This window comes from Tribolium madens, unplaced genomic scaffold (assembly GCF_015345945.1).
Source record: "Tribolium madens isolate multiple individuals breed KSU strain unplaced genomic scaffold, Tmad_KSU_1.1 Scaffold_2;HRSCAF=44;Tcas5.2_LGX, whole genome shotgun sequence".
Classification (NCBI taxonomy): Eukaryota; Metazoa; Arthropoda; class Insecta; order Coleoptera; family Tenebrionidae; genus Tribolium; species Tribolium madens.
The window spans coordinates 1,779,141-1,795,507 of NW_025400995.1; the positions used below are offsets into that span (position 1 = coordinate 1,779,141).

The following is a 16,367-nucleotide window of genomic DNA, read 5'->3' on the forward strand; positions in this document are numbered from 1 at the left end:
GAATTTTGTGTTAGTTGGTATCGGTTGGTAACAGTCGGCGCCCACCTGTTTTTTTGAGTCATTTCTGCCGTCTGTCATTAAAAATAAAATTTACACATTATTAGTTATTAGTATTACAACATAATAATAATACATAAAATATGAGAAACAGAATTTAGTTTGCACTCCGCCCGAAATTGCTGAAGCAACAACGCAAAATTTGTTACCTGACAAGTCAAAAGCGGCATCCAAAAACTAAATAACCCTAAATTCATTAAAGCACAGTGTGGTTTTATAGTTAGCCAAAAACGACTCCTACTGGAGACGTTAATAAACGTATTATAAACGCAAATTATGAAAAAGTATTAATCGTCGCCTACTCTAATTTATTTTTTTGATCGCACGGTAGTAGACGAGTTTAAATGTGGGGATTGCAGAGTGCCACTTATGCGAGTTGAAGGTCCTTTAATAATCGTGCAATTGCTTGAAACGACACTACTGACTTTAGTTAATTATGCAAGGTAATCTATATTTCCCTTGATCAATTTCACAATCGATTTTTTTAGTTTGATGGCGACAAATGCGGCTAGGTACCGAATGGCAGCAGGAAATATGAAGTTGTTTGAGTTTGGTCTTCGGAGGGCGCAGGGGCCCGATGGTGGTCTCTCCGCGTCAAAATACTCCTACATAGGTACGATTTATTAAGTTGGTACCAGGCGGTGTGAAGTAAGATAGCCAAAATCAATACCGAATTGCAGATAACCGTCAACTTTAACAGGATATCTGGCAAGCGTGCCATCTGAATTGCCTGGCACCATTTAATGTGCGATACACACGAATTGTGTCGAATTAATTTGTTTCAGGGGGGTTCGACGGTACCAGCAACGTGTTAGCCGGGAAACTATTCAACATCCCGGTGAAAGGCACCCATGCCCATGCCTACATCACCTCCTTTAACGGCTTCACCGACTTGAGGAACACCATGTTGGAGTCGAAAGACGGTGGTGAACCCCGGGATCTCCTCCAGTTGGCCCTCACTTGGAGGACCAACTTGGTCCCCATTTTCAAGGTTGTGGCTTCGGAAGCCAGCGACGGCGAATTAGCCGCGCTTATTTCCTTCGCTATTGCCTTTCCTGACGGATTTATGGCCTTAGTTGACACGTATGACGTTAAGAGGTATCCCTCTCACACGAATACCACCACCCAATCGCATAACGAGTACAGGTAACCACTTGGGCCGATTTTGGGTGCATGCCACCAGCCGCTCCGGGCAACAAACATCGACTCGTCAACAATAATGCTTTTTATTAACAGGGATTTAATTTGTCGCATGTGTGACAGTTGAATGTGTTGCAAGGGGCCTTAATCAAACCAGCAAAAGTATGAAACCTGTGCTGGGTATGCGGGGTATGTACTCACTCGCACTAAAAGTGCACTTGCTTCTTTAACACCATTAGTCAGTTCAGTTAAATGCATGTCGGGTACAGGGGCGGATCCAGGAATTAATTTTTTTTTTATCTAAATTTTTTTTAAATGATGAGGGTATACAGTGAGCGGAAAAATTATAGAATAATCTTATTTATTAAAACTGAAAATATTTTGTTTTGGAAAAATGCTCGAACAGGCCAATTTTCTTTTTGAAAAATACAAAATTTTTAACTTGATTTAAAATTGTATCCTTGTTTTTTTATTGATATTATTTCACGTTTTGGATATTTTTTTTTAAAACTATGTAATACATAATATTTTGGTGTTGCCATTTCGACAATTATCCATCGAATTCGCTAAAAAAATGGGAGCTTCCATTAAAAAAAATGTCGCTGCCGTCATTACCCAAAAACCAAAAAGTGTAGAATTTTAAAACAAGTTGAAAATTGTGTACCTATAAGGTGTTCTAGCGAGTTGGTAAAGTTCATTATTCAAAGATGTGGTCCAAAGAAAATTACAATTGATGATTTCTTTTTAAATTAATAAAAACTAAGGAAGAATCGAGAGATCAAGATAATTTGTCCTTGTATTCGAAAACGTATGTTCTGTGCGTATGTCTGTGAAACGCCAAATAAAATGACAAGTGAAAAGGTAGAATTCCATGATCAAAAAGATAACTAAATTTATGATTTACCTTCAAAAAAGAACGGTCTTATTGATTATACGTCGGCCATTCCAGCCCATTTTGTCGTTTTCGACTTGTCATTTTATTTGACGTTTCACGTGCAGTTAGTTCAAAAACTACCTTTTACTGTCATCATGACTGACATTTGACAAACAATTAAATTTATTTTTATTTGTTGTTAAATTTGTTAATTAAACAATTTGTCTGTTTTAGGAAATTTATTAAGATCTGCTGCCTACCTGTTGTTATGCCACAAATCACTATTTTTGAAAGTAAATAAGTCAAAATGACATAAATATGACAAGAGTAAAAAATGAGGTTATTAATATAAAGGTTGTTTTAGAATTTACATTATGAAAATGACAGAGCTGTCCGAAATTTTAATTCCGAACTGTACGTTTTCGGATCCAAAAATGATTACAAATTATTTTGATCTCTCGGTATATGTATGATTTGTATTAATAAGTGTGATTTAAAAAGAGGTTTTTATATTAAAATTTAAATATAAAAAATTGAAGCTTTTGGTGGCAAGTCCCCTGGATCCACCCTTGGTCGGGTAGAATACTACTTTTCCCACAATGACGTTGTTTCCCTTCTTCCAGGAGTGGTCTACTCAATTTTTGCTCAGTAGCGTTAGCGCTAAACGATTTGGGATATCGCGCTATTGGTATCCGGTTAGATAGTGGCGATTTGGCTTATCTCTCCAATGTTGCTCGTCAATTCTTCGCCGAGATTAGTGAAAAGTTTGACGTTCCTTGGTTTGAAGATTTAATGATAATGGCTTCTAACGATATCAATGAGGAGACAATCCTAAGTCTGAATGAGCAAGGGCACAAAATCAACTGTTTCGGGATTGGCACACATCTAGTGACATGTCAAAGACAGCCTGCTCTAGGTTGTGTCTACAAGCTAGTTGAGCTTAATGGCCAACCTAGAATCAAACTTAGTCAAGATGTCGGAAAAGTGACAATGCCGGGCCGTAAAGACGCCTATCGGTTATACAGCGAAAGTGGTCACGCTCTTGTTGATCTCCTTCAAAGATCAATGGAGCCTCCACCTGCTATCAACGAAAAAGTCTTGTGCCGTCATCCATTCATCGAGTCCAAAAGGGCATACGTCATACCCTCACGAGTCGAAAAACTTTTAACCCTTTATTGGAAAAACGGTGGTATTTGTCAGTCTTTACCAAATCTGCAACAAATCAAAGAGAGAGTACAGTCATCGTTGCGGACGTTAAGACCCGACATTAAACGAAACCTAAATCCTACACCTTTCAAGGTTTGTTGCTTGGTTAGGTTGCAACACGCTACATTGTATGTTTCAGGTTGCAGTCAGTGATGCGTTATACACGTTTCTTCACGACTTGTGGCTAGAAAACGCTCCAATTGGAGAATTATCCTAATCTACTTAAAAATGAAATAGCACAGTTAAGATATAATGCTTCATAGTACAAATTTAATATCCACATATATGTTACCCACCTGTCACGTATCTTGGCTGTGAGTTGTATTATTTTCTTGCTACGGTAGTTGTGCCATTTTACATAGCACATGTTTGTACTTTCCAAATTTTATAGACGAACTTATTTTATAGACCGACACATTATTTTGTAATAAAGTATACAAAAAGTGAACGTTTTTCATTCATATTATCGTATCAATAAGAAATTACTCCCTAGGATTTAGGGATATTCGTGAATAGGTTGCCATAAATTTGAGTAGGTTAGTTTTTAGTAACAAACAAAAGATATCGTAACCACTGTCAAAATTTAGGTTAAGTCTCGTGTCAGCTTGTATGGTTAATTCAATTGATAGTTGACAGCAGGTTGACAGAAAACGTCAACCGTCAACTACAAATGGTAACCAACCCTAATCATTCAAAATTACTTCTGCAAATTCTAGTTATAAACAACATGAAAAACGTAATTTTCCTAAAAATTCAAATCCTAGGTGGTAATTTCTTGTTGACAAATCTGTACCTCAAGTTTTCGCGGCTTGAATATGTTGCTTGGTGTGTGGCGCCACCATGCGGCAACAAAGCAACTCACGATGACTCATCGCAGTTTTTTTGGGTTCGTCGACAAGGATAGAGCATCGTCTCGGCTAAAGCGGAAAAAAGATAGGTAGTTTCAATGTGTACGTTTTATGGACAATCGGAGAGGTTACTGAATGGTCGTGAGGTGATATCAGTGGCAGCCGCCCAGAGTTTGTCAGCTGCAAAGTTTTGGTTAAGAAAACATTTCAATCAGTTTGTTATTTTTCTCCTAATAAACCCCCAGAAGTGATTAAAGGTAAGTCTCTCTAATATTACCAACTGTTTTCCACCCTTGCTGTTCTTTTGTTTTGGATATTAAATAAGCCGGCTTTTGTTGTTTTCCCGATTTAATTATCAGCGAATCATGGAAATGGGAGAAGTTATATGCGACAATGTTCATTCGTGCTTGAAATTACTTGAACTTTTGGAACTTTTCACATTTTCGCAAACAATTGTGGTTAAATGTCAAGATGTTCAACTGTTTCGCTAAAGCCTGATTCATAGTGACATCACGTAAACACTGATTCATCCGAAATTCAGGCCCTGACACTGTTTTTGTTAAATTTTTTATTTCAATGACTCCTGGAGAGATTTACTGCACGAGAAAAACATAAATTCGCGCATTACCTTTTTTAGATAAATTAGAACAGTATTGAGCACTTTCAGATTTAATCAGACGTCATCAAATCGCATTGATTGCAAATTACCACTAAAACTCGGGATTAAATCAGTGATTTAAAACTGATAATTATGACACGGTTTAGAACAGTGCAATTTTACATAATCGGGTGCCAAAATTCAGTGGGCGTTGAAAAAATTTATACCTCGGGACTTTTCTGTTATTCTGTTGCCACCCTGGCTTCAATTTGACAAATTTTGAGCCAAAAAACTCCAGTTTCATACAGAAAAAAACAAAAAAGTGAGAGAATGGCGATTGAAGTGGCACGATAAACACCTCCATTTCAATTGCCACACTGGCAACGTCGGAACTGTGTTTTTTTGAAGTGAAATAGGTCACAAACATCTGATTTACCGACAAATTTAGAGCCAAAATACTCCACTATTTCATACAGAAAAACCATTGAGTGGCAATTGAAATGGCACGATGTCGCATCAGCGTTTTTTTGAGGTGAAACAGGTCACAAAGCACAAATATTAAAAAAAAGAATCTTTCAAAAATTCTACTTCTTTATACAGAAAAAGTGACAGATTGGCAATTTTTTCCGAATGAAATTTGCGACGTTACCAATTGTTATCCGCGGCGATGGATTCATTGAGATTTCTGCTTGAGTAAAGTCTTCAGGGAACTAATTTTCCGTTAATTTCGACAAAATTAATATTTGAACGATTAAACCTATAGTCTCGAGGGATTATACACCGGACAATTGCCTAGATTTGCAACAGTGCAAACAACACTAATGAAATTCCTTATAGTTCTATTTTCTAAAGTAAATTTGTGTTGTGGGCCGCATGCGCAGAAATTGGCAAACATTGTTTTTTGATTGAATTGTATTTGCGGTCCACTACCGGTCAATCATGCTTTGTTTTGCATATTCTTTATATTTGTTCACTGGTTTGGAATTAAAGTGGTAAAGGGAATTTACGGTCCGCTATAATAATTAAAATGTGGGTAAACGAGCGGTTTAGTAATGCCATCTGTTGTTTGTTAGTGTTATGCGGAATTGATTAGTGGAATTATTTTAGTTTTGGTATGTGCGAGGTTGGATAAAAATTCCCCTTTGCCGTGTGTGTTAGGGGTGCATGTTGTGTTGGATCGATTTTGAAAATTGTGTATTTTGATGTAAAAGTGTGGCATTGGTTTTCGTTGGTCGGTCAGGGCGCGGTTTGTAAGGCGCAGGAACTGTGGTGTCCTAGAAAGGAGTAACCCCTGTTTCCTCCAGATCCCCTCCAGGATCAGGATGTTGATCTCGCGTGTGATGCAAACGGTACAGTATGAGTGATAACGCACAATCGCGATGTAACAACAAATCTTCCACCAATGTTCTCAAAGTGTTGCTGGTGTAGGAGTAAATCGAGCAACGATCCAATGCCAACCGATGTTGATAAAAGTGATAAAGCGACCAAAGCCGCGAACGAACTCCCGATTCTCGATAATGTGATAAGCAATGAAATAAAACGAAATTCGAACGGTTCGGATAACGATGATGAGGTGTTTTGTGAGGGTGTAGGGCCGACGGCCAAACTGGCCGAGAATTTAGGGACGTGCAAAGGGCACACGCCGCTCCCTAGATGGTTTAGGGAGTCGTCAGAGGGTGAAACTGTTGATTCTGAAGCGCCGGCGACGCCTCCTGCGACTCCCGTAGGCAAGGACGAGCTTGCCCTTAGACGGCATAGACTCTTCTCAGAAATTATAGATCTCACACAACATGCGGCCGAACATAAGGTCAAATTCGACCCTTTTGGGCCCGTTGTTGCCGGAGGTGAGACATCAATCATACAAAATCATACATCTCACAACTGTCAACTACATGAGAGATGATTTTATTCATATCCAACTTCATTCATAAATCCAGAACATTAATTCCAACTTATTCACTCGCTACTTCCGCGAGTGTCGATGATAAACCCTTCATCCAAGCGAATTAATTGTCAATTATTCTACTTGATTCACTAGAAACAGTGAAGGGAACTTTATAACATTGCTGTCACAACAAAATAAAGTCACTCTCGGGTTTGTGCTCTAGTTTTGACGTCACATATAGTATATTACAAAACAAGTGTTAAAAACATTCTCATTGTGTTGTAACACGCGTTTTTTATACTATTTTTTCTATTGAGCGCTTTTTAAATTGAATTTATTATTATATTTGACAGTTTAAATTTTTGACATTTGACGTATACGGTACCCAAGTTGCTCATAAATAGCTTAAATTGCATTAGTTTGGAGAAATACGTTGAACTGTAACAATTTCTTACTTAAAAACGAAAGTCTATTGCCAGGGTGGCCGAAGTATTGCATAAAATGTCGCCAAAAATGCTCATTGTGAGACTGAAATAGGAAATACTACCGTGCGATCAAAAAAATAAAATAAATTAGAGTAGGTGTCGATTAAATTCTACAGTTGGCAACACATTGGCTGGTAATCTGGGCTGCAAATTTTCCACACAAACTGAAAGTGAAAATGACCATTCACAGTTTTCGTCTTGTACATCATTTTTGTAATAACTTGCAACAATAAAAATTTTCTGCTCTAAAGTGAAACTTGTCAAAGATTCCGCTGTCAAAAATCAGGATTGCCATCTGAAGGACTTTAATCACCGCCTACTCTATTTTTTTTTTGATGGCACGGTATATTAAAAAACAAGTTTACAAACACTCTCATTGTGATACGTGCCACGCAGTGCCACTGAGCCGCTTTTTAAATTAAATTTATTATTCATATTTTTATATTTATTAACACGAGTTAATATTTACATTAACATCATTTTATAGGTCATTTTTGAGGTTCAAATATTGAATCATATTTATGAATAACCCTGTACGCACAAAAACAAACACTGACTTTATGCATAGAATTAGTTTTGATATTAATTTTAGATTTTGTCACCAGAATAAAAGAGTTAAAATTTTTGACATTTGACGTATGCGGTATCCAACTGCAACTGTTTTCACTTGCACATTGTAATACCGAAATAGAAAAACTATATTTTTTGGTATTTTTGGTTTTGTCATTAATACCAAATTTTTTTTATTACGTAATTGTTTTTTTGTACAGTTGCGGAATTAAAATTTTGGGTAGTATTGTCATTTTCATAATGTAAACTCTAAAACAACCTTCCCATTAAACCTCATTTTTTACTCTTGTCATGTTTATGTCATTTTGACTTATTTACTTTCAAAAATAGTGATTTGTGGCACAATAACGGGTAGGTAGCAAATCAAAGCGATGATTTAATTACACTTAGTTCAATTAATAAATTGTTTAATTAATAAATTTAACAACAAAAAAAGTTTAATTGTCAGATGTCAGTCATGATGACAGAAAAGGGTTGTTTACAGTGAACTTTTTAAAGTGACAGAAAAATACTGTCCGAAATTTTAATTCCGCAACTGTACGAGTATCCAGATATATATAAGTTATTTATTGTAAGAGTGTGTTAGATAGCGTTTTATCCACGCAAGAATGTTTAACCGCGAGAACGTTAGTTCGAGCGGTTAATTTTCTTAAGTGGATAAAACGCGACTAACACACGACTGCAATATAACGTTTTATCCACAATCACAGGCCGAAATTATTCCAAACTTAATTAAAAATTAAACTGACATTTAAACGATACGCCAAATGTGCTTTCGTTTAAATGTAGTAAGCTGTTACGCGGTGCGCTGGTTATTAACAGTGGAATAAAGTAACTTTATCCCACTAGTGGATAAAGTGGTATTTTATACGCATTTAAAGTGTGAAATAAAGTTTCTTTTTAGAGTGATTGTGGATAAATATCTTTAAAACAGTCCATTTTAGAGGTATTAAAGGTTATGCGTTTTTTATTCGAAATAGTTTTGACCAAAAAACATCATTTTATAGGTCATTTTTGAGGTTCAAATATTGATTCATATTTATGAATAACCCTGTTCGCACAAAAACAAAAAAACACTGACTTTGTACATGGAATGAGTTTTGATTTGGTTTTAATTTTAGATTTTGTCACCAGAATAAAAGTCACTCGCTTTAAACAGTGTCGATTATTAATCACCTTCATTAATAAACTAGTTTATTAAATAACTATTAATTCAACTTGTCAAAAATGAAAAAGGGAATACATTGCGCGTTTTTTGTTTTATTTTTAAATGGATTGCTTGAATGCGAAACCTAAATATTTTGATAACGATTTGTGTGAAATTATTTTTGATTGGAAATCTAAACCTCGCTATGTGGAGTCGAAAACATTTGCCAACGCATTCCAAAAATACACGTTTGCTCATCTTTCCGAAATATTTCAGTTTTGCATAATGTACGGAATAGAAACAACGTATTTTTGATTGTGAGTACTTTACGGAAAATTTATTCAAGTTCCGAAAACATTTTAAGCGTGTTGTATAATTAAGTAGCAATTATCTCGTTGTAATTTCAAGGTGTTTTAATTAATTTCAAGAGTCGATTGCTTATCAACGAGATAAGTTGCTGGTAAAACAAATGAATCATCAACTGAAATTCTAGGATCCGACGAGAATTGCCTCCGAACTGACTTGGAAGACCTCATCGTAAGATTGGAAACTGTGACAACTCGTCTAGAAAAAATCAGCCTTCCGATAGAACAATTGCTGTGAGTATTGTTGTTGCCGGAAGTGGGGGGTTTTGACCGGAAACGGTTGGTTTCCAGTAATCTTAAACAAATCCCAACACCAGAAGAACCAAACATGAGTGTGCAAGGCTTCAGCGATATTATTCAGGGACCACTAACACAATACCTCCAGATCTCGCAACAAATCGGTGGCGATGTCGGCCAACACAGCCAACTCGTCCACAATGCCTTTCAAATGCAATTGCAATACTTAGTTCTTGCTAGTCAAAGCAAACAGCCGAATCAGAACGAAATCATCGGTCTCCTCAAGCCAACCAGTGATCAAATCAGTGCAATACAAGACTTCCGCGAGAAGCACCGCACTTCGCAATTTTTCAACCATTTATCAGCCATCAGTGAGAGCATACCGGCCCTCGGATGGGTGACAGTGAGCCCCGCGCCGGCCCCTTACGTCAAGGAAATGAACGACGCCGGCCAATTCTACACAAACCGAGTCCTCAAGGACTGGAAGGAAAAAGACAAGAGACACGTCGATTGGGTCAAAGCCTGGATTCAAACCTTGATGGATCTCCAAGGCTTCGTCAAGCAACACCACACGACTGGGTTGGTCTGGGCCGGGAAAGGGTCAGCAGCGCCGCCGCCGCCACCCCCGGGGTGTCCCCCACCGCCGCCGGTGTTGGATTTCGCCGCTGCTGAAGCCGCAGGGGGCGATGCTGATCGCTCGGCGCTTTTTGCTCAAATCAACCAAGGGGAAAATATCACCAAAAGTACGCAATGTGTATTTGGGGTTTTTTCTACGATTTTTTGCAGGTTTGAAAAAGGTCACGTCCGATATGCAGACCCACAAGAACCCGACTTTGCGAGAAGGACCGGCGCCGTTTAAGACTCCGGCGAGGGCCCCAGGGGCGCCGGCCCCGATTGTGGACAAACCGCCGAGTTTTGTGAAAGAAGGCAAGAAATGGTTGATTGAGTACCAGAAAGGCAACCATAATCTGGTTGTGGACAACGTGGAGATGAACAACGTTGTTTATTTGTTTAAATGTACAGATTCAACAGTGGTTGTTAAGGGGAAATTGAATTCGATCACGTTAGATTCCTGTAAGAAAACTTCCATTGTTTTTGATAGTCTTGTCTCAGCGATGGAATTTATCAACTGTCAATCAGTCCAAATGCAGGTTTGTTTTTTGGGGGGCAAAAATGGGAGTGACTCAATGTGAGTTTCTAGGTACTTGGGAAGGTTCCAACAATATCAATAGATAAAACAGATGGGTGCCAAATGTACTTGAGTCCTGAGTCGTTAGATGTCGAAATCGTCAGTTCTAAGTCGTCAGAAATGAATGTTCTTGTCCCGAAAGGAAACGGCGATTATGTAATTATTTCTGTTTTTGTTTCATTTTTTTAAATGTTTTTTTTTTCAGACTGAACATCCCATTCCTGAACAATACAAGACTACAGTTGTCCCAGGAAAAGGCCTCTCTACAATAATTGTGGAAAACAAAGGCTAAATTACTTTATCAACTTAGATTATAATTAATTTTTCACTTTTAAGCAATTTTATACATAAATTTGTAAATTCGTACTTCCCTTATCTACTGCTATTGTCATAAAAGCAATATTTAAGTATCGGTTGTGGATTTATATCAGCGATTTTATAGAAACGAGTGTTTTATTCAATAACTGAGTTTTATTTAACATTAAATTATGTCTTTGCCTTTTTAAAATAAACAGCTTTCTAGTAAGTCTTGCGTTTTATTCAGGGGCGGGGGTAAAGAAAGACAGTAGGTACATTTTGTAGTTTTTATTAAAGAGAACACAAATAAAAAAATGGTCATTCGTTTCGATTGCTGATGAAAGAATATGGCACAAAAGATGACCGAGCATCTGCATTAACGTACGTAACGAATAAAATAAAATCAATATGAAAAATTAACAAAAAATCTCACTAATATGTCAAATGAGAGGTGTCTTTGTTAGGGCTGATTTGTCGTGAAAGAGCCATTAGCGCCTAAATGGTGCTTTCACAGTGGATACACAAATTGGTTTTTGGGTTGTAATACTGTTAAAATAGAAAATTTCCGAAATAAAGTAGGTATGACTTACTCTTGAGAGTATTCTAAATTCCTAGCACAGCCATTATTGGTATACTCTACCATAAAGCTTTATATATGCACACCCCTTTTATCAAGTTAGAAACCATTTCATGCACAGTTACACCAACACCAGTCCATCGGTATTGTCACATACCCATCTACATTACATAAAAAAATCTAACATAACATCACATTCCATATCACCCCTTTTAAATTCATTCCTTGTTTCATTTTTGGACAGAAGTTGAGTCCATCTTACTGGCATAGCATGAACGGTAAATAATGATGTGCAAGGAAATGTTGATTTGTCTCAAGCAGTGAACTCCTAGCCGATGCCAGGAAGATGGATAAAAAAATACAAAAGTACGATCAAAATTCGGAAACATTTCAATGCGATCACTCCTAAAAACATCAAACGATCGCACTGAACATCGATGATTCATCTAATATGAAATCCAAGTATTGTCAAGGTACAAATTAACAGTACAATGTATCCTTTAAACAGGAATAACAATCGAAAATGAGATCATGCAAACGCAAAATACCTCCTTTTAAGACTTAAACAATAAATAGTTAACTCTTAAAATCGAATTTTCAATTTCCAGCTCATTGACGCGCCCCTCCAATGTACTAACCCGAGTCTTCAAAAAATCCACTTCTTTGTGGACCGCCAGCATCAAATGTGTCTTCACAGCATCCTTTGAACAACAAAAATCAGCATTTTTCCCATTTTACACACTTAAATTTACTCACCAAAGCTTCTTCGATCTTCCTATCAATGTTGTTGTTATTGGGAGCTGACCTAAATTAGGAAAAATAATTTAGACCCCAACCAAACCAATCAACAATCGTATTAATAACAACAACACCTAAACACCACTTACCCGACGAATTTTTTAATAAAACAATAAACGGCAAAAACAGTCGCTTCGTTAAAATCGTGATTTGGAAGAATTAGCGGGAGTTCTTCATCAGAGCCCTTTAAAGGGCTCTCTAATTCGTGAGGTTCCGTCATTAGACTAACCGGAAAAATGCATGTTGCGGTACTGCGTCTACTTATCGATTTACTTTCGACGCCGGCGTTTTAACTTTCTTAACCACAATTTATTAACAACGTGCGCGTTTTTGCCGTACATCCAAACCAAAAACAAGCGGTAAAAATTTTATTCAAACTCAAAAAAATACAAAAACGATTTATAATCTATCAAAATACAATAATCAGACACGGCCAGGTTACAGAGAGCATAAGTATCAAAAAATCTCAAGTAACATTATCCTGGCTTGGTCTTGTTAAGTAATACTTAAGTTACAAGGTTATCACACGTGTGAATCACAAATCGGATAAACAAAACAAAAACTTAAAAATAATTCTTTGGAAAATCAAAAAAAACAAAATTACAAAGAATGCCGCCACCACATTATGCCTCACCCTCAGACTCAATTTGTAACCTGAAATAAACCAAGACCTTGTAACTATTCTAAATAACGTGCAAATAACCCTCGATTTCTAACAATCGGGAAATAAATCATCAACACGCAACCACATGCAAAAAAAATTTTTACATACCCCGAGTTGGTAGCTGGCATAGACGTTAAGGCAACTTTTATGTCAGAAAGAATATCGTCCTGAAAAAAACAAAAAAGCGTCAGAAAGCGAGCAAAAAGTTCCAGTTCCACAAGAACTCGCGCCTCAGATGAAAAAAATTCTATTTATAAAAATTTCAAAGTTATGGGGGTCTAAATTTTGCACTATGACTATTTATTTCTGTTGGAAAAATTATTTTCCAAGTTTTATGTTACAAGCTATTAGAAAGAGAAACAAAAAAAAAAATTATTTAGAGTAGGCCGTGATTAAAATCCTTCAGATGGCAATCCTGATTGACTTCAAATGTCAGCGGAAACTTTGACAAGTTTATTCATTTTGAGGGAAATGTTAGCTTTAGAGCACAACATTTTTATTGTTGCAAGTTATGGTCATTTTCACTTCCAGTTTGTGTGGAAAATTTCCAGCAAAAATTATTGCCAACTGTAGAATATTAATCGTCGCCTACTCTAATTAATTTTTTTTTTCGATCGCACGGTAAACCTAAATTGTAACTCTGTTTAATACCGTGCGATCAAAAAAAACATAATTAGAGTAGGCGTTGATTAAATTCTAGTGTTACCAACACATTGGCTGGAAATTTTCCACACAAACTGAAAGTGAAAACCGTTTTCGTCTTGTACAGCAATAAAAATTTTCTCCTCTAAAGAGAACATTATTTTACTCAAAAGTAATCAAACGCAAACTTGTCAAAGTTTCCGCCGACAAAATCAGGATCACCATCTGAAGGACTTTAATAACCGCCTACTCTATTTTTTTTTTTGATCGCACGGTATTATTTGTGGCCTTTATTGGCAAAATTTTTGTACCTTTACTAAATAATAAAAAAACACATACAAGATCGATATCATTAAACAAGACAAAAAATGTCAAATGTCAAAATGTTTTGACGGAATTTTTTAAACATTTTTCCGATGTTCCTGGTATTTTATTTTAGTTAAATTTTTTTTCAGGGGCGCGAATCTAAAGTGAACATTATTTCATTCAAAAGGAATCAAACGCAAACTTGTCAAAATCAGCATTGCCATCTGAAGGACTTTAATCACCGCCTACTCTAATTTATTTATTTTTTGTGGCTTTTATTGGCAATTTTTTTTACCTTTACTAAATAATTAAAGTGAACATTATTTCACTCAAAAGGAATCAAACGCAAACTTGTCAAAGTTTGACATTTGATGTAAAAAATCAGGATTGCCATCTGAAGGACTTTAATCACCGTCTACTCTAATTTATTTATTTTTTTGATCGCACGGTATTATTTGTGGCTTTTATTCGCAATTTTTTTTACCTTTTCTAAATAATTAAAAAACATACACAAGGTCATCGGTATTATTAAATAAGACATTAAAAATGTCAAATGTCAAAATGTTTTGACAGAATTTTTTAAACATTTTTCCCATGTTCCTGGTATTTTATTTTCGTTGAATTTTTTTTCTGGGGCGCGAATCTAAAGTGAACATTATTTCATTCAAAAGAAATCAAACGCAAACTTGTCAAAGTTTCCGCTGACATTTGATGTCAAAAATCAGGATAGCCATCTGAAGGACTTTAATCACCGCCTACTCTAATTTATTAATATTTTTGATCGCACGGTATTATTTGTGGATTTTATTGGCAATTTTTTTTACCTTTTCTAAATAATTAAAAAAACATATACAAGGTTATCGGGATCATTAAATAAGACAAAAAAATGTCAAATGTCAAAATGTTTTGAAAGAATTTTTTAAACATTTTTCCCATGTTCCTGGTATTTTATTTTCGTTGAATTTTTTTTTCTGGGGAGCGAATCTAAAGTAAACATTTTTTCACTCAAAAGGAATCAAACGCAAACTTGTCAAAGTTTCCGCTGACATTTGATGTCAAAAATCAGGATTGCCATCTGAAGGACTTTAATCACCGCCTACTCTAATTTATTTATTTTTTTGATCGCACGGTATTATTTGTGGCTTTTATTGTCAAAATTTTTTTACCTTTACTAAATAATTAAAAAAAAAACATAGACAAGATCATCGGTATCATTAAATAAGACATAAAAAATGTCAAATGTCAAAATGTTTTGACAGAATTTTTTAAGCATTTTTCCCATGTTCCTGGTATTTTATTTTAGTTGAAATTTTTTTCTGGTGAGCGAATTTTGACACCCATTACATAGCCTGAGACTGGAATTTTATCAGAGTATTGATGAATGATGATATCTGGTGTAGTATTTCTTCGCGTTACTTTATGAATAAGTATGAGTAACATCCTTGAAGATAGTGATAATCAGGTTTGAGGAAAAGATTTTTACCTTTTGCCCATTGGATGGTTGATTATTGGCAGCCTTAGGTTGAGACATTTCCTGGTCAGGAAAACTGGTAGGGTCGCCCCCACCGGTGACCAAAATAGGGGAAGGAAAGCCCTGAGGAAAACCCTTCATAGTTCCGGCAGGTTTCGTAGCAAAATAAGCTGCAATTGAAACCGGAAATGAGTAAAACACCGGTCATTGATAAGATGTATACCTTCGTGTAGGTGTGATGTAGAGCGTGAGGTGTGTTCGGGCCCCTTTTCGGTGGCGTCGTCGAAGTAATCGACGCAGATCCAGCGTCCCCTACTGAGGGGCAAAGTGCTCGGCATTTTAACAATCTTGAATCTTTCATCCGGTTTGGGCTTAACATCAACTTGCATTGGTTCTACGACATTTCCCGGCTCAAGCTGATGGTCGTCCGTGTCTCTGGAGTCTTCGGAGAAGCTGGGGGTCTCGTTGTCGGTCACTCGGGAGATGTCATCAGTGTCCAGATCATCAGCAGAGTCGTCCCCATCGGTCCTGGTCACCGCCGTGATCTGGAACGAACTGGACGAATTCTGGATTTTCTTCCGCGAGACGGGGGGCAAGCTCGTCAGCGGTAACACTTCTCCAAGTCGGAGAGTCTCGCTGGTGGTGCGATTAATGACATTGGTCTTCTTGTGTTTACTGGACATGGTTAGAGGTTTTCATGGAAATGAGGGAAATTAAAAATGGAAGTGGATGCGGAGATTCGGGCAAATAAGAGGCGCGATTTAAAATTAAAACAAAACCCGAATCTGGTGCCCAAACGGTCCTACTTTACGCAAAAATTTAACACCGACACCATCACTACATTACTGACAGAAAAACTGACATAAGAAGGCATAACACATTGCGCCATCAAATTTGACCAATTGCGTAACAGTGCGCGCGCATGCGTAACACTGACACATTTCAAATATACGCAGTGGATGATTTAATATTATTTAAACAAATTATTTTCCCGACAAATGCATCAATTAA

General features: G+C 36.7%; 3 protein-coding genes across 6 annotated transcripts in view; 2 read left to right on the forward strand and 1 right to left on the reverse strand.

Annotated features, from left to right (window-relative positions):
• LOC123006847 (nicotinate phosphoribosyltransferase) overlaps window positions 1-3,721 on the forward strand; it is a 5,940-nt gene extending 2,219 nt beyond the window's left edge. The window contains exons 4-8 of one of the 2 annotated variants that reach the window (XM_044401697.1): window positions 417-500; window positions 546-670; window positions 843-1,203; window positions 2,695-3,370; window positions 3,417-3,721. In XM_044401697.1, the coding sequence (XP_044257632.1) occupies window positions 417-500; window positions 546-670; window positions 843-1,203; window positions 2,695-3,370; window positions 3,417-3,494 (1,324 nt within the window). In that variant the 3' untranslated portion in view covers window positions 3,495-3,721. The remainder of the gene's footprint in view (window positions 1-416; window positions 501-545; window positions 671-842; window positions 1,204-2,694; window positions 3,371-3,416) is intronic. The other variant, XM_044401698.1, reaches the window with a different exon arrangement.
• Window positions 3,722-4,226: 505 nt separating this feature from the next.
• On the forward strand, window positions 4,227-11,127 carry LOC123006846 (adenylyl cyclase-associated protein 1). Of its 3 annotated transcripts, none has more exons than XM_044401695.1 (6): window positions 4,227-4,382; window positions 9,304-9,409; window positions 9,467-10,155; window positions 10,199-10,563; window positions 10,614-10,757; window positions 10,807-11,127. In XM_044401695.1, exons 3-6 carry the CDS (start codon window positions 9,504-9,506, stop codon window positions 10,891-10,893), a joined length of 1,248 nt encoding a protein of 415 aa, XP_044257630.1. In that variant the 5' UTR covers window positions 4,227-4,382; window positions 9,304-9,409; window positions 9,467-9,503; the 3' UTR covers window positions 10,894-11,127. The 3 variants fall into 3 exon arrangements, with proteins under 3 accessions (XP_044257630.1, XP_044257628.1, XP_044257631.1); XM_044401693.1 differs by lacking the exon at window positions 4,227-4,382 and adding an exon at window positions 5,730-6,567; XM_044401696.1 differs by lacking the exon at window positions 4,227-4,382 and adding an exon at window positions 9,073-9,127.
• Window positions 11,128-11,171: 44 nt separating this feature from the next.
• Window positions 11,172-16,276, reverse strand: LOC123006848 (protein bunched, class 2/F/G isoform-like). The gene is given in 5 exon segments (XM_044401699.1): window positions 11,172-12,176; window positions 12,232-12,280; window positions 13,046-13,104; window positions 15,369-15,523; window positions 15,526-16,276. Coding segments are annotated over 5 exon segments (924 nt in total). The 5' UTR covers window positions 16,040-16,276; the 3' UTR covers window positions 11,172-12,029.
• Between the last annotated feature and the right edge of the window lie 91 nt (window positions 16,277-16,367).

Bases quoted from the DNA above. Each gene is read 5' to 3' on its own strand.
- LOC123006846 (XM_044401693.1), top strand. From the start codon at position 6,126: ATGTTCTCAAAGTGTTGCTGGTGTAGGAGTAAATCGAGCAACGATCCA. The intron at 6,568-9,303 runs GTGAGACATCAA...CTGAAATTCTAG, and splicing joins TGGGCCCGTTGTTGCCGGAG to GATCCGACGAGAATTGCCTC. The intron at 10,156-10,198 runs GTACGCAATGTG...GATTTTTTGCAG, and splicing joins AGGGGAAAATATCACCAAAA to GTTTGAAAAAGGTCACGTCC.